The 16,049-nt window shown below is 41.4% G+C and overlaps 1 protein-coding gene across 2 annotated transcripts in view; it reads left to right on the plus strand.

The window, feature by feature from the left end:
* Nucleotides 1-16,049, plus strand: part of b3gat1b (beta-1,3-glucuronyltransferase 1 (glucuronosyltransferase P) b) — a 42,268-nt gene that overhangs the window by 12,884 nt on the left and 13,335 nt on the right. The window contains exons 2-4 of one of the 2 annotated variants that reach the window (XM_061898120.1): nt 1,429-1,486; nt 2,549-2,682; nt 15,275-15,654. In XM_061898120.1, coding sequence (XP_061754104.1) covers nt 2,574-2,682; nt 15,275-15,654 — 489 coding nt within the window. In that variant the 5' untranslated portion in view covers nt 1,429-1,486; nt 2,549-2,573. The remainder of the gene's footprint in view (nt 1-1,428; nt 1,487-2,548; nt 2,683-15,274; nt 15,655-16,049) is intronic. The other variant, XM_061898119.1, reaches the window with a different exon arrangement.

Genomic DNA, 16,049 nt, shown 5'->3' on the forward strand with positions numbered 1-16,049 from the left:
TCTGAATGTGCATGAACTATTTCTGTTCAAATTTGTTGGTAATGTCACATGTTAAACGTTTACATATCAACTGTCCGTTTACTGTACTGTGCCAACTGTACTACTATACGAGTACGTCTTTTCTATTGTTTCATTGAAAATAAAACAGCAAAGTCCATTTGGCTGTCATCTGTTTTAATTATGAGACATGTTTGCTCCTGGAATCATGAACGTTCCAAGTTTGGGAGTCTTTCATTCAAATATTGGAGGATATGGAAATTATTTAGCATAATGATCTCACTTGCAGTGAAGTGATCTGCACTAAATTCAAAAAATCCCGTAAAGCACGTGAATTTGTACATTTTACAGTCTTTTTAAAAGTTATTTAAAACAGACAAATCATGATATTGAGTGAAAATCATGAAGGGGGTTAGTGTGTTTTTCTCACAATACGAAGGTCCTGAGTAGTCCTGGGTTCAATCCCGGCTCGGGATCTTTCTCTGTGGAGTTTGCATGTTCTCCTTGTGACTGCGTGGGTTCCCTCCGGGTACTCTGACTTCCTCTCACCTCCTAAAACATGCACCTGGGGATAAGTTGATTGGCAACACTAAAATTGGCTTCAGTGTGTGAATGTTTTCTGTCTTTCTATGTTGACCCTGCGATAAGGTGGCGACTTGTCCAGGGTGTACCCCGCCTTCCGCCAGAATGCAGCTGAGATAGGCTCCAGCGACACCCCCCCCCCCCCACCGTGACCCCAAAAAGGGAGAAGCGGTAGAAAATGGATGGATGGAGGTTGTTGTAGTTATACAGTATTTAGGCATAGCAACCACAAAAGAACACAAACTAATACCATCTATTGTCCTTTCACGATGAGTTCTGTTCTCAAACACTACTAACGTAGTAGAGAATAAAGTTGATTACATCACAGAAAGCTTCTCAAAAAAATAAAATGTTCAAACAAATATTGTTCAAAGTGATTGCTGCAGACAAAAGCGGTTCTATTGTATTCCACAAGATGAAATTGAGATTTCTAAGAACCATTTATTTTTGACTTCCTTAAGTTTTTCCCCTGAATCATGAGCCAATTCTTTGGAACTCTATTTGAACGACTGGAACGCCCAAGGACAGAAATAGCAATCTCTACACTCACTCTCACATTTTTTTAAAGCCACACTCAAGCTGGTTGATGACGATTATGTTAATTAAGCCGCAAAGAAGAATAATAGACGTGACATCATATGCAATACCATCGCCCGCAGGCTCCTGACTCTCCCTCGCTGGCTGCGGGGACACACGGTCTGACCTAGTGGCCCTCCCTCCGGCCCTTCGGGGCAGGGGCACCATTTTGCGACCCTCCGCCAGTCCTACCAACGACTGTCCTTTCAAGATCCCTTGTGATAGTTTGGCCCGTGTTATTACATTATGTACCTGTGTTTGTTTCTATTTCAGCGCTTCTTGTTTGCTTGTTTTTGTCAGGCTTGGACAAAGGATTGAACTCAAATGCAAGGTAGGGATTCTTTGTTAGGCTTTTATTTTGACGGCTCTTTCCCCTCCAGAGTCAGAGTAATACAATATCTACAAATAACAAAAACTGTCGGTGAAAAAGGTTTAAAAAAAAAAGGAATAACCGAGAATCAATCCTAAAAGGAGAAAAACACTAAAACAATTAGTTTGCACCGTATATGCTATAAAAGTTATCAACATAAAATGCTCCAACTGGAAGAAGATAACTATGACTATGAAAATTTCTACACTTAATTTTAATCTAATAATGGTTAGCAAAAAAATCACTCAAAAATTTGAGGAAAGAATAAATCGTAGGAAAAAATAATAACTCACCACTTCGGTTGAAAAAAACTAAATAACAAAAATCACTCTATGAGGAGGCGAAAAGTCAAAGTCAAAATAACAGCGTGGAAATTCAGGATCCAGGAATATTAGCGTGGGACGAGGCAAGGCAAGGCATGGACATAGAAATGGACGCAAGACAGGCACGAAAACTCGAGACAATCTGGCACAGAACAAGGGGAGGCGTGGGCGTATATGACACATGAGGGTAATGGGAAACAAGTGGAAACAATCAGGGGTCAGGGATGACGTCAGACTGATGACACAAGAGGAAGGGCAGGTGATCTGAAACAAGAGGAGTTACTTTTCAAAATAAAACATGCAGTTCACAAGACAAAATAAACCAAGACAAGACATCCCTCACCGCGGTGTGACAGTTTTACACTTCCTGTTGGAGCGCTGATCCTGTACACCTAGTGATTGGTCTCTGGAGGGAAGCCCAATTAGTTAGGCTCATAGATGGCATCTGCCTACTCGCAAATGCTGTTCCATTGCACCTCAAATCTGCCGCAGGATAATGTCAAGACACATAAGTTCCTGCACGACCTGTATTATTTCCTACTGCCTGATAACTTAGTTAATGACCTTCTTATCTGCACTACACCTACCGTCTCCGCATCCGGGGGTCACGCCAACAGCCGCATTGTGCCACCGTAACAATACCATCTGAAAAGTATTTTTCCTAGCCTTTGTGTGATATTTGGTTTTGCTTCCTTTGCAGGTAGTGATTAGGGTCTGATGCAGAGATGTTGAAAAATCTACACATATTTGTCAGTCTGCTCATCCTATTGCCGTGGTTATTGCTCGTCCATGCTTGGTACTACGGCCTTGTCCATCTACAACCTAGACTAAAAGGTAAGAAAATTCAGGAGGGAGTAACTATTTTTAGTTCGTAGTAACAAGTCACCTATCAAAACCCCTTTTAACTGCATTTTAGACATCAAGTCATGTATTGCAGGGAACGTCCTACATTTCCAAAAGTCCTGAAGTCCAGAAAGAGAACAATTTTCCAAAATTACAACACTTTGAACCAATAGTTATTATCCATCCACCCATCCATTTTCTACCGCTTGTCCCTCTTTTTTTTTTTGTACATATATTTTAAAAATCTGTTTTATATTATTTTTCTATACTACCTAAAAGTTTAGTTATCCTCCAGTGTGTGTGCACGTTTTGTTTGTTATTATTATATATTTTTTTACTGGTATAAAGCAACTTGCCTGATTGAATAAAGTCTGACTGATTGAATGTGAGTGTGAATGTTGTCTGTCTATTTGTGTTGGCCCTGCGATCAGGTGGCGACTTGTCCAGGGTGTACCGCCCAAATGCAGATGGGATAGGCTCCAGCACCCCCTGCGACCCTAAAAGGGACACGCAGTAGAAAATGGATAGACAAATGATTGATTAAAAACCTGAAAATAGACAAGAAAAAAGGGGGACGGTGTGGCGAAGTTGGTAGAGTGGCCGTGTCAGCAATCTGACGGTTACTGGTTCAAGCCTCACCTTCTACCATCCTAGTCACGTCCGTTGTGTCCTTGGGCAAGACACTTCACCCTTGCTCCTGATGGGTCCTGGCTAGCGCCTTGCATGGCAGCTCCCCCCATCAGTGTGTGTGAATGGGTAAATGTGAAGGTACTGTCAAAGCGCTTTGGGCTCCTTAAAAAGGGTTATACAAGTGCTATACAAGTACAGCCATTTACCAATTAAGAAAAGGGTGAGTTTAAAACGGGGCACTGGTGCAGACTGTATTGCAATGTAACCTGGGTGACAAAACCTCATTTAAATATCCTCTCAAAACCCCATTGAATATTCTTTCTAATTAAATCTCCCTATTTAAATATCATTTTATTTAAATATCCTTTCTATTTAAATAACCTTTCAAATCCCAATTAATTATCCTTTTTATTTTCGTTGTCTTAGCTGTCTTTGCGTGCGTCATTACGTCATGCGGTCACATGACCTCGTGCGTCATAACGTCACGCGGTCACATGACCTATTGCGGGAAGCATAAAATCCGGTAGTGGGCTGCTTCCAGGGAGAGCGGGAGGGACGTTGCTGCAGAAGCCAATGTGATTTATCTGCGCAATTGGCCATGTTGGATGGCGAGCTAGAGCTTGAACTAGAGTCTGAAGCTTTATGCCTGGAACCGAACCAACTGAACTGAATCCACCGAACCGAGCTCCGGGCGGGTAGGAGGCTCCTCAGCAGCCGCTCTGTTTTTTCCCTTTGATTTTCCATAACGCAACGTGTTCATATCTGTCCTCCTGAACTTTCACTAAAACCCCTCTGGACACTGCCACCACAACGTGGACTTTGCAAGGTAGTTTAATGAACTGTCGTGTTGCGCTTATACAATTTTTGGTAAAAACAAGGACTGAATCAAGTACTGTATCACATTGTAAATATTGAATGTTCTGTAACTTATGTTGAAAATGTGACTGCCCATTCGAATTTACATGTCTGTTGTTGTTTATTTTTCCTATAATTCTTTAATATAATTTGGTACCATTTAAACTTAAAACCTGTGTTCAGTCTTCATTACTCTCCATTCCTAGAGCTGAATTTAGTTTCTTCTGATCTAGCCCAGTTATATAATTCATTGTTTACTTAATACTTGTACAGTGCTTTACTTAAGTAACATACAGGCTACACTGTAATGCAATGTCAGTCAAAACATTTAATGCACTGGATGTGAGAAGCAAACTCATAGCAAGAAAAAGTAAATGTGTTGCTTTCTTTGGACAGAAAATAACCTGACTGTGAAAAAAAAACATTGAACACAAGGGCCAAAAGTATAAGATTGATTTTGAAATCACATACTCGTGTCAAACTTAGATTAATGGAAAGAACTAATCAAAAAAAAAAAAAAAAGACTTTCAAATATTACATGAGGAGTTTCCATATAGTGGGCCCCTGGCAAAAACTCTCTATGGGTGTGGTCGTTTTAAGGCCACAACAGTTAATTGGGGGCCACATGATTATGGCAACCAGCCACTTCAGTAGTTGGTCATTAACATGAGAGAATATAGGACCTACTTTCTGTCAAAAAGTGATGACGTCGTATAAATTTGTTGTTTTATTTTTTTGTAATAATGTGTAAATGCTGAATAGGTGACCGGAAGCTCCGTCCCTCCCTCACTTTCATTTGTGATTATTATTTGACAGGTGTCATAGATATGCCAACTAGTCAGTGGCATACCACGTCCTCTGTTTCCAAATAATATTTGAAATGTGGACTCGTTAGACCACAGAACACCTTTCCACTTTGCATCAGTCCAAGCCGGCGGCGTTTCAGGATATTGTTGATAAATGGGTTTGGCATTGCATAGTAGAGTTTTAACTTGCACTTACAGATGTAGTGACCAACTGTAGTTACTGAAAGTGGTTTATGAAGTGTTCGTGAGCCCATGTGGTGATATCCTTTACACACTGTCGGGTTTTGATGCAGTACCGCCTGAGGGATCAAAAGTCTGTGATATCATCGCTTACGTGCAGTGATTTCTCCAGATTCTCTGAACTTTTTGATGATTTTACGGACCGTAGATTGTAAAATCCCTAAATTCCTTGCAATAGCTCGTTGAAAAATATTGTTCTAAAACTGTTCGACAATTTGCTTACAAAGTGGTGACCCTCACTGCATCCTTGTTAGTGAATTACTTAGCATTTCATGGAAGCTGCTTCTACACCTAATCATGGCACCCACCTGTTCCGAATTAGCCTCCACACCTGTGGGATGTTCCATATAAGTGTTTGATGAGCATTCCTCAACTTTATCAGTATTTATTGCCACTTTTCCCAACTTCTTTGTCTCGTGTTGCTGGCAGCATTTTTGGTTGAAAAAAAAGAGATAAAGAATTAAAATACAGCACTATGTCATCAGTTTCTGATTTATTAAATTGTATAACAGTGCAAAATATTGCTCATTAGTAGTGGTCTTTCTTGAACTATTTGAAAAAATAATAGGAAAATAACTAAAAACTTGTTGAAAAATAAACAAGTGATTCAATTATGAATAAAGATTTCTACACATAGAAGTAATCATCAACTTAAAGTGCCCTCTTTGGGGATTGTAATAGAGATCCATCTGGATTCATCAACTTAATTATAAACATTTCTTCACAAAAAAAAAACATCTTAAACATCAATATTTATTAACTCAGTCCTTAGCCTTGTTTTTTTTAATATATATTTTACATACAAATTAATATACTTTGATTGCCTTTGAGCTCTTGTAAAGAACATATGCCATATTATAGGTATTTTTAACTCTGCTCACTATAGTCCTGAAATTTCTCCTTGAGCAATTTTATTTTGTCCTTCTCGTCGTTTCCAAAGACGAAATTGTTACATATTTGAATGGCTTCTTCTCCTGTGATGTCATTGATAGTCAGCGTAGAAGAGGGCAAACGCTGAATCCAGTGGAGATTGCAACTGAACTGTATTGTGACTTTTATTCCGCCGTAGAAATTTAACTGATACATTTCCGAAGGTACTGGGTTCGATCCTGCGCTCGGGATCTTTCTGTGGGGAGTTTGCATGTTCTCCCCATGACTTTTTGGCTTCCCTCCGGGTGCTCCGGCTTCCTCCCACCTCCAAAGACATGCACCTGGGGATTGGTTGATTGGTAACACTAAATTGGCCCAGTGTGTGAATGTGAGTGTGAATGTTGTCTGTCTATCTGTATTGGCCCTGTGACGAGGTAGCGACTTGTCCAGGGGGTACCCCGCCTTCTGCCCGAATGCAGCTGAGATAGGCTCCAGCCCCCCCCGTGACCACAAAAGGGAACAGCGGTAAAAATAGATGAATGGGCATTTTTTGCAATTGTACACAGTCTTAGTAGATCATATGCAACACGTACATGCAATTTTTTTAGTTTGTTTAGCGGTTGAGATTTTATAGTCAGAGATTTTGACTAACATCTCTACTGTAATGTGTCTTAATTGCAGTAGCAGTTTGAAGTAAAGTGCTACCTCTTCTTAGGAGTGCCCGAACTTAAAGAACATAAAAATTGTCTCTCTGCGGAGAGGCAACACAGGCAGAGTTTACAGGCAATCTGTTGGAGGGGGTGTACAAATTGCTCAAACTATAAAAAAAAAAAGTAATTACAAAAAAATATATATGTGCCTATATATAGATGTATAAAGAAAAACAGTCTGTACACTTACAAGGGACTAATACATTGATTTTAATTGATTTAAATGGGCCACATTGAGTGTTTTAATGTTTACTTATTTAGTTTTTAGTTAGGAGCTCCGACTAAAGTTGCAAAATTCCGGGAATATTCAAAGTTGAAAAAATTCCATGGGAATTAACGTGAATTAATACATCCAAACGCTTAGTGGCCACATGTGTGGACAGCACCTTTTTGCTCTTATTTCCAAAATTGTGTTCAACTTCCTCTTCATCTTCCATGTAGATTTCTTTTTCCTCCTCGTCCTGCATTTCTACAGGCACTTTGTCTTCTTTCCATTTGGCCGACAGCTCGCCCTGCTGGTCTGTCGCCACTACTGCCGCCTCTCCGTTCTGCCTCCCAGGCAGATGGTCTCGGCGCCGGCTTCCTTGGCTTCTTCTTCTGGGGGGCACTCGTCCTTCTTCTCCTTGGCCAACAGCTTGCCCTGGTGGCCTGCTGATGCCACTGCCGCCTGCCCAGCTCCACCCCACCATGTGGAGGTTTTCCGCTTCGTTCCCACTGGCGTTTTCCTCAGCTTTCCCCTCGGGAATATACTCGCCGCTTCCTCCCACCTGGTAAATCAGCGCCAGCAGCCTTTGGGTCTCCTGATGCTGTTCTTTGAGCAGCGTGTTGTAACTCGCGACCAGAGCCCAGATGACGTCATCGCATTCCGCTCCTGATGGCTTTTCCTTTACGTCAGGCGCCAATGTGACAGACTTCCTGCCGTCCTCGTGTGAAGCTGCTCTTAGACCCAACCATGGCACCCACCTGTTCCCAATTAGCCTGTACACCTGTGGGATGTTCCATATAAGTGTTTGATGAGCATTCTTCAACTTTACCAGTATTTATTGCCACCTTTCCCAACTTCCAAATTCCAAAGATAATGATTATTATCAAAAAAAAAAACGTTTATCAGTTTGAACATCAAATATAGCATATTCAACTGAAAATGATTTGCAAATTATTGTATTCCGTTTATATTTACGTATAACACGATTTCCCAACTCATATGGAATTGGGGTTTGTACAAACAGAATAATGCCACTTACACCATCTAATGTGTGGAGAAATTTCACCCCAATCAATGTAGGCGGAGAGGCTGTGTACATTTGCAAATACTGTGCAAAGAGCTACGTCAAAAATGCCACAAAGATGCAGCAGCATATCAACAAGTGCCCATTAATGTATCCATCCATCCATTTTCTACCCCTTATTCCCTTTGGGGTCCCGGAGGGCGCTCTTTCCTATCCCAGCTCCAACTGGGCGGAAGGCGGCGTACACCCTGGACAAGTCGCACTTCATCACAGGACCAAAACAGATAGACAGACAACATTCACACTCACATTCACACACTAGGGCCAATTTAGTGTTGCCCATCAACCTATCCCCAGGTGCATGTCTTTGGAGGTGGGAGGAAGCCGGAGTACCCAGAGGGAACCCACGCATTCACTGGGAGAACATGCAAACTCCACACAGAAAGATCCTGAGCCTGGGATTGAACTCAGGACCTTCCTATTGTGAGGCAGACGCACTAACCCCTCTGCCACTGTGAAGCCCCCAATAATATATAATTATTGTAATTCCCCATTCTTTTATTTGGCAGCTTAGTCACAGATGACCATGCTAATTTACGCTCTTGTGTCGGACACTTATTTCGATTTGATGTTTAATTAATTTTTTTTTTTTCTTTTTTTTTTAAATTTTGTAATGGTACTTTAATTATTATCAATATATATATATTTTTTATAGTTTTGTCATCCTATTTTAGTCAATTATTTGTAATATATTTTCAGTTTTGATGACTGTTGTAAGTATACAATGTACTTATTTAATTATAATTTTCACATTTTAACTTGATGTTTTGTTATTACGGTACATTCAGGTTTGTTTACACTTACCATGGCTGTACAATCCAATTCTTGAGTGACCGTCCCTGTTGCACTTTGCACAAACATGTGTAGAGACTTCATCCCGCTCCTGCTGTGCAATGGTATTTGCAGTACGTTTCCTCCTGTCTCCCTTCTCCTCTGCGAGCTGGCCTCTCCTCAAATCAGCCTCTGCAATACCCCGTCCAACCGCTTGACGCCAGACATTTCGGTTCTCCGCCTGTGTTTCCCAGCTGTCTAGAGGAATATTACACGTCCAGGTCTCTCGTGCATGCGTCCTTGAACCGGGGGGAGGGACGACTAACACGTCTGGAACCAGCAGCTAGTTGTCCATACATAATGTCCTTGGGAAGCCGTCCGTCCTCCATGCGCCGAACATGTCCCAGCCAATGAAGACGGCGCTGGCTAAGAAGAGAGTTCATGCTATGGATATTAGCCCGCTGAAGAATGACACTGTGTGGAATATAGTCCTGCCAACTAACACCAAGGATACGTTTGATGCACCGCATGTGGAAAACGTTAAGTCGACGCTCTTGTCTCATGTATGTAGTCCAGGTCTTGCTTCCGTAAAGTGCTGAGAACGCAGGCCTGATTAACTTGGATCTTTGTATGATGAGTAAGAGCGTTGTTTTCCCATACTCGTTTTGCTATGTTAGCCATGATGGTATTTGCCTTTCCAAGCCTCCTGTCAAGCTCAACATCAAGCGAGAGTTTATTGCTGATTGTCGAGCCCAGGTAGATAAAATGATCTACTACTTCTAAAGTGACACCATTCATCTTGATAACAGGATTTGCAGCACCTTGAACGCTAACATTGGTTTTCTGCAGGCTAACTGTAAGTCCAAACTGTTCACAAGCATTCGCAAAACAGTCAGTTAGACGTTGTAAGGCTTCTTTGGTGTTGGTAACAAGAGCAGCATCATCTGCAAAAAGCATCTCTCGGATTAACACCGACTTCCTTTTGGTCTTCGCACGTAATCTTGCCAGATTGAACAATTTGCCGTCAGACCGTGTGTGTAGATAGACACCCTCAATGGATGTGTCAAAAGCATAGGTCAGGAGTATAGAGAATAATATTCCAAAAAGAGTTGGTGATAAGACACAGCCCTGCTTAACACCACTGTTGATAGAGGAGTCAGAACAAGATCCATCATAAAAGACTGTTCCTTTCATGTTGGAATGGAAAGAGATTAACATGCTGAGTAGTTTTGGAGGACATCCAATCTTTTGTTGAAGCTTGAATAGGCCCTTCCTGCTGACAAGATCGAAAGCCTTAGTTAGATCTATGAACATCATGTAAAGAGGTTGACCTTGTTCTCTACTCTTCTCTTGAATCTGCCTGACTGAAAATATCATGTCAGTCGTCTCTTCCAGCCCTGAAACCACATTGGGATTCAGGATAGATACGATCTGCAAGTATCTGTAGCCTGTTTAGTATTATGCGTGGATAAACCTTTCCAACGATGTTCGAGAGAAATTCCTCTATAACTATTGCAGTCACTGCGGTCCGCTTTATTCTTATAAAGTGTCACAATAGTGGCATCACGCATGTCCGGAGGTACTCCTTCTTCCTCCCAGCAAAGACACAGTAATTCGTAAAGTGGTTTAAGTAGGGCAGGCCTCCCTTGCTTGATAGCTTCAGGTGGAATGTTATCATTACCTGGTGCTTTGTCAGATGGAAGTGAATCAATAGCTTTTTCAAGCTCTGCCATTGTAGGCACTTCGTCGAGTTCATTCATGATTGGTAGCTCCTTTGTATAATTTAGAGCAGCATCAGAGACAGTTGTTTCACGGCTGTATAGTTCTGAGTAGTGCTCAACCCATCTGACCATCTGTTCTTCACAATTGGTAATTTTCTCCCCTAGGTGAGATTTAATTGGAGTAGTCCGTTTTACAGCAGGTCCTACTGATTTCTTGATACAATTGTACATGCCACGGATGTTACTAGATTCAGCACTCATCTAGATATCTTCGCAGAGCTGCTGCCAATAGTTGTTTGCACACTGTCTGGCAATGCGCTGTGTAGAACAACGAGTACTCTTGAGTGTTGCAAGTGACTGAGCATTTGGACACCTTTTGTATGCCAAAAATGCTTTGCGTTTGGCCTCAATTGCTGGTTCCATGATTGGTAGATAGGCATTAAACCAGTTGTGACTAGTTCTTTCTTTCTTCCCAAAAGTAGAAATAGCTGTATTGTAAATTGCTTCTTTCATGGCGTTCCATTTTGCTGTAGCATTATGCTTCGGCAGGTTTTGAAGAGCTTGGTCCAGGGTTGATACATAATCATCCACCTAGCATGAAATTGACATCTTTGATGTGTCAATGCAGGCACGACTCTTTGCCTTGGAGCGGTGAATTTTACGGGGCTGAAGGCGCACTTTGGCGCTCACAAGGGCACGGTCCGTATTGAAATCTGCACTATGCTAGCTTCTCGTAATAAGAATGTTATTTAGTTACGACCGCCTAGTGATTATCAGATCAAGCTGATGCCATCGATGAGACCTGGGATGTTTCCATGATACTTTGTGCGATGGTTTGCTCTTAAAAAAGGTGTTTGTAATACAGAGGTTGTGATAGGTGCAGAGTTCCAGAAGCCTCTGACCATCTATGTTCATCTTTCTGATGCCATGGTATCCCAAGCAAGATGGCCATGATGCATGGTCTGCGCCTACTCTGGCATTAAAATCGCCAAGGATGATTAAGCACTCATCTTTAAGAAAACCCTTGATCTGCTCATCAAGTTGCTCATAGAATTTATCTTTAATCTCCTCAGTTGAAGAAAGACTATGAGCATGGACACTGAGAATGTTCACTGGACCTGTAACAGTGCTGAGACGGATAGACAACAATCGCTCTGTACCTCCTGATGGAGGTTCCACTGAGGCCAAAAGTGTGTTTCTGACTGCAAAACCAACTCCTTGCTGACGAGGCTCCTCAGGTTCTCTACCTTTCCAAAAGAATGTATAGTTAGCCTCTCTGAGAGACGCACTGGAGGCCAGCCTAGTTTCTTGAAAAGCAGCTATGTTGACATCAAGCCTGGCAAGCTCCTTATCTATGATGGCCGTCTTTCTGGCGTTGTCCACTTCACGAAGGTCATCAGAGATTCCTGCGCACAATGTTCGCACATTCCAGCTTGCTAATTGAAGAGCTGGAGTCTTCTTTCTTTACTTGTTTTGTTTGTCTGGTACATAAAGTTACCGTCTGCTTTTCATGCCCTTGCAGTACACTGAGCTCCAGGCACCCACTGAAGCAGGCAAACGTTGGCGGGACAACAGCTTTTTGACCAGGGGCTGCCTGGCTTAAGGCGGACGGTAGTCGACCAATAAGACACGATGATCCCTTCCACTGTCGAAACTGACCCATGGCGCCCCTTTCCTAGGCCAATTGGATGGGGGCTTATAACCCATAACTGTCAGAATCCGTGTTGTTTTTACACTTGGTTAAAGTGAAGCTGGAGTGTCCTTTCCAGAGCATAAGCCTGGGCACTATATATGGAGATCCGGGGTTGCCCAGTCGTCAGGATCCCCCTCTCGGCCTTGCTGATAAAATCCAAAGGAATGCTGAGCATGACGTTTGGCATCAGCTTGGCTGGAGGAGCTGCCGAAACAGTGTTTGCAAGGCACCAATCCGCCTTCGGGGCTCCACCAGGGGCGTCACTAGACCTAATACTGTACTGGGGCACACCTGGGCACAAATAACTCATGTGAGCGTGCAAAGTGCGCAAGCAAAAACATTTATAACACTTATTTATCATGAAAAATACATAAATAGTGCTTTAAACTATGAAATCATATCAGATCATGTTGTATGGATCTTTGATTAACCACCTGAAATTAACTAATGCATTTGACCTACTTGTGCACTTTTTTACTCCAGACTTCTAAACTGCTACTGGTAAAAGCAAAAAGGAAGAGAAATGAATGTTTTTTAAATATATATTGCCGTAATCACCTGCAAATTTAACATTTACAAAAGTAAAACAAAAAATAAAGCACCCCTACATCTCTGGGTTCTTTTATATTATTTAATTTCCATTTATGGCAATGTGGCTAATCCTATTTCAGATACACAAAACTATAAAATATACAGAAAACAATAAAGCCACAGTAGTAGAATAAATGAACAACTGTTGTGTGTCTGTTCAGGGAATCATTTTCTGAGAAGTAAACTGTAATGTCTCGTTTTCATTTTTGCAAAGTGGTCAATCACTCTGGACAGACATGGAAATATTACAGTAACTGTTATAAAGTTGACCAGTGGTTCCCAACTGGTGGGTCGTGACATAAAAGTGGATTGTGTGTCATTTTCAGTGAGTCACAGTCAGATGTGTGCATGAGAAAAAAAAGTTTAGGGAGAAAAAAATTAAATTGTGGCAACAAAACCAAATATTTTTAGCCATTATTCTAGTGACTATTAGTGAGTATTTTAGCAAAAGGCAAACCGACTAACAAGTTGGAGGAGGACTTAGTGCAGACATGGAAATATATTTTTTAAAAATCTAAATGGGGCAACAAAACCCGATATTTTCAGCCATCTTACTGAAAGCAAATACAGAAATGTTACTATTTTTTCTGGAAACAAAACCAGATGCTTTAGCTGCAGCCATTTTTCTGGTGACAAAACAAGATTATTTTAGTCAAAGTCACACCGATTAACAAGACAAATCTACTGTGCTATTTTTCTGTTAAATAAACCTGGATGATTTAAAAATTTGGCTCACGACTTGATGATATGGGAAAAAAAATTTCTTCCTCAAGATAAACCATTTGAGAAGCACTCAACTCACACATGCTTACTCCAAATCATCATTGATGCAGAGGTCCTGAGCAGACAATAACCAACATGTTTCATGTTCATTGGAAATTCCCCCGACAGCTCGTACAGCAAATGAATATGTTTGTCTTGATACAAGGAATAACGTTAGCTAACTTAAGACAATGATGTTGCCTAGCTAGCTAGGACTTCACTTACATCTCTCATTCCTGCTGCTTCTTCCCTGCTGCGGGCAAATAACTTTCTGATATCCATCTAGGAGTTACAGTTTGAGTCAAATCAAAATCAAAATAATATAATTAACACATTGTTGTTGGCTAACGTTACCTACCTCAGCAGTGATTCGCACCCACCCTCTCTCTCTCTCTCTAAACTGAAGTCTCATCCACACGTGAATAAATTACCATATTAAGTAGCCATGTGCTCATTGTTACGTGGAGTGAATACAGTAGCAATCAATTACCATACTAAGTAGTATGTGCGCTGTTGTCTACGTTATGTAGACTTAAAACTCTGAAGCGTTTTTTTTTTATTGGTTAAATTTTTACTGGGGCACTGCAGATCAACACTGGGGCACGTGACCCAGTGAAATCTGTCTGGCGACGCCCCTGGGCTCCACTCCTGATTTTGGAAGGTTTACTCCTTTACACATGGTCGTTGAGACTATGTATAGACCTCCTCCGCCCTGGCCGTTTGCTGGTTTGTTCAGCTCACCCGCCCATTAGTGCAGTGTAAACACCAAATCTACGGGTATTACATACCCAGGTTTGTAATCAGAGTTGTCCTTCTCCTAGGAAGACGTCCAGCCAAGGATGTTGAGCTCTTCCTACCCTGCTAGATGGCTGAAGGGCAAGCGCCCTTTGGCCTTTGGCGAATCTTGTTTTTGCTTCCACCAGGCTGTCAAGCCACCCACCTCAATAGCCCCAGTTGGGGACTGATAGGAGTGCTAGTTGAGTCGCCGGCAGCCTGACCCTGAAACAGGTTGTACTGGATTACAGGTTACCAGTAGCAAATCCAACTGACCTGACCTGACCCTAATTCCCCATTAATTCCCATGGACGGTGTCCAACTTTGAATAATCAAAAAATGGTCAATATTTCCAAACTTACCGAGCTTAGGTTCCCATGGTAAATTTCCTTCACAACCTTGGCTCCGACACAGCACCAACTCAGCTCATAGGCTGAATTACGACTGTATTTACAATATGCAAAATGCTTGTTTTGGTATTTGGCAAAAAGAAAACAAAATGTTTAATCAATGGGGTTCAGTTTGAAGTGGGACAGTTAATTAGATCCTCTTTCAGAGCCACTGTAAAAAGAAAAATATGCGTTTACATTTTTTTTCATGTGATACTGAGCCTTGCTGTGATTTTTGGTAAACCACAGAAGGCACGTTTGAAAACCTTTGAATAACATGGCAGTATGTTGCACAGTATGCCATTTAATACTTCATAAAAGACACTCGTTCATCACACCTCATAAATACTACAATCCTAAATGGGTGGATGCAGGGGTGGCAAACCGAGTCCTTTGCATAGTTTCGAAGCAGTACAGGGCTAGAGTTACAGTGTGTATATTTTCAAATTAGTATTTTGTCTTTCTCATGATATCTCACGTAGGATGCATAAAAGATGGTGAATACCAGAGGCAGCCGATAATCTACGCCATCACGCCCACCTACAGTCGACCAGTTCAGAAGGCCGATCTGACTAGTATCGCCAACACCTTTCTTAATGTGGTCAACCTGCATTGGATCGTGGTGGAGGACTCGCAGAACAGGACGTCTCTGGTCAGTCGTCTCCTTCAGACGACTGGACTCTCCTACACCCACCTCAATGTGCCATCGCCTACGACATTCAAACCCAATGGAAAGGGTACCTTACAAAGAAACAAAGCCTTGGAATGGTTGCGGCAAACCTTCAACGTGAACGACACCCATCTTGGCGTGGTCTATTTTGCAGACGATGACAACACTTATAGCCTGCAACTGTTTGATGAGGTGATTACAAAAAAAATATCCACACACTGTACAAACTCACAATCTCACCAACTACATATTTCTAATTTCCAGTCAAAATATTTAAACAAATGTACTACTAGTCACAATCCCCTGAATAGTTATTTTTCAGTTTCAGTTTATTTTCAGTCTAACAAAAACATATTCAAACATAGATCACGATTCAAAAATGAATAACATGACTGAAACAGGCAGAAGCAAAAAGCTTATATGCCCAACATAAATTTTTTTTACATTCAATTAAGTTACCTTTTCTAATAATTCTGCAACACAAAAAGAAATATAGTCATTCAGCATCCACATTCAAGCTGCCCCCCAACAAACAATACAAAAATATGTACCTACACACATGCACTTTTTTGTAAATAGACAAACAT

Source organism: Nerophis ophidion, linkage group LG04, assembly GCF_033978795.1.
Source record: "Nerophis ophidion isolate RoL-2023_Sa linkage group LG04, RoL_Noph_v1.0, whole genome shotgun sequence".
Taxonomy (NCBI): domain Eukaryota; kingdom Metazoa; phylum Chordata; class Actinopteri; order Syngnathiformes; family Syngnathidae; genus Nerophis; species Nerophis ophidion.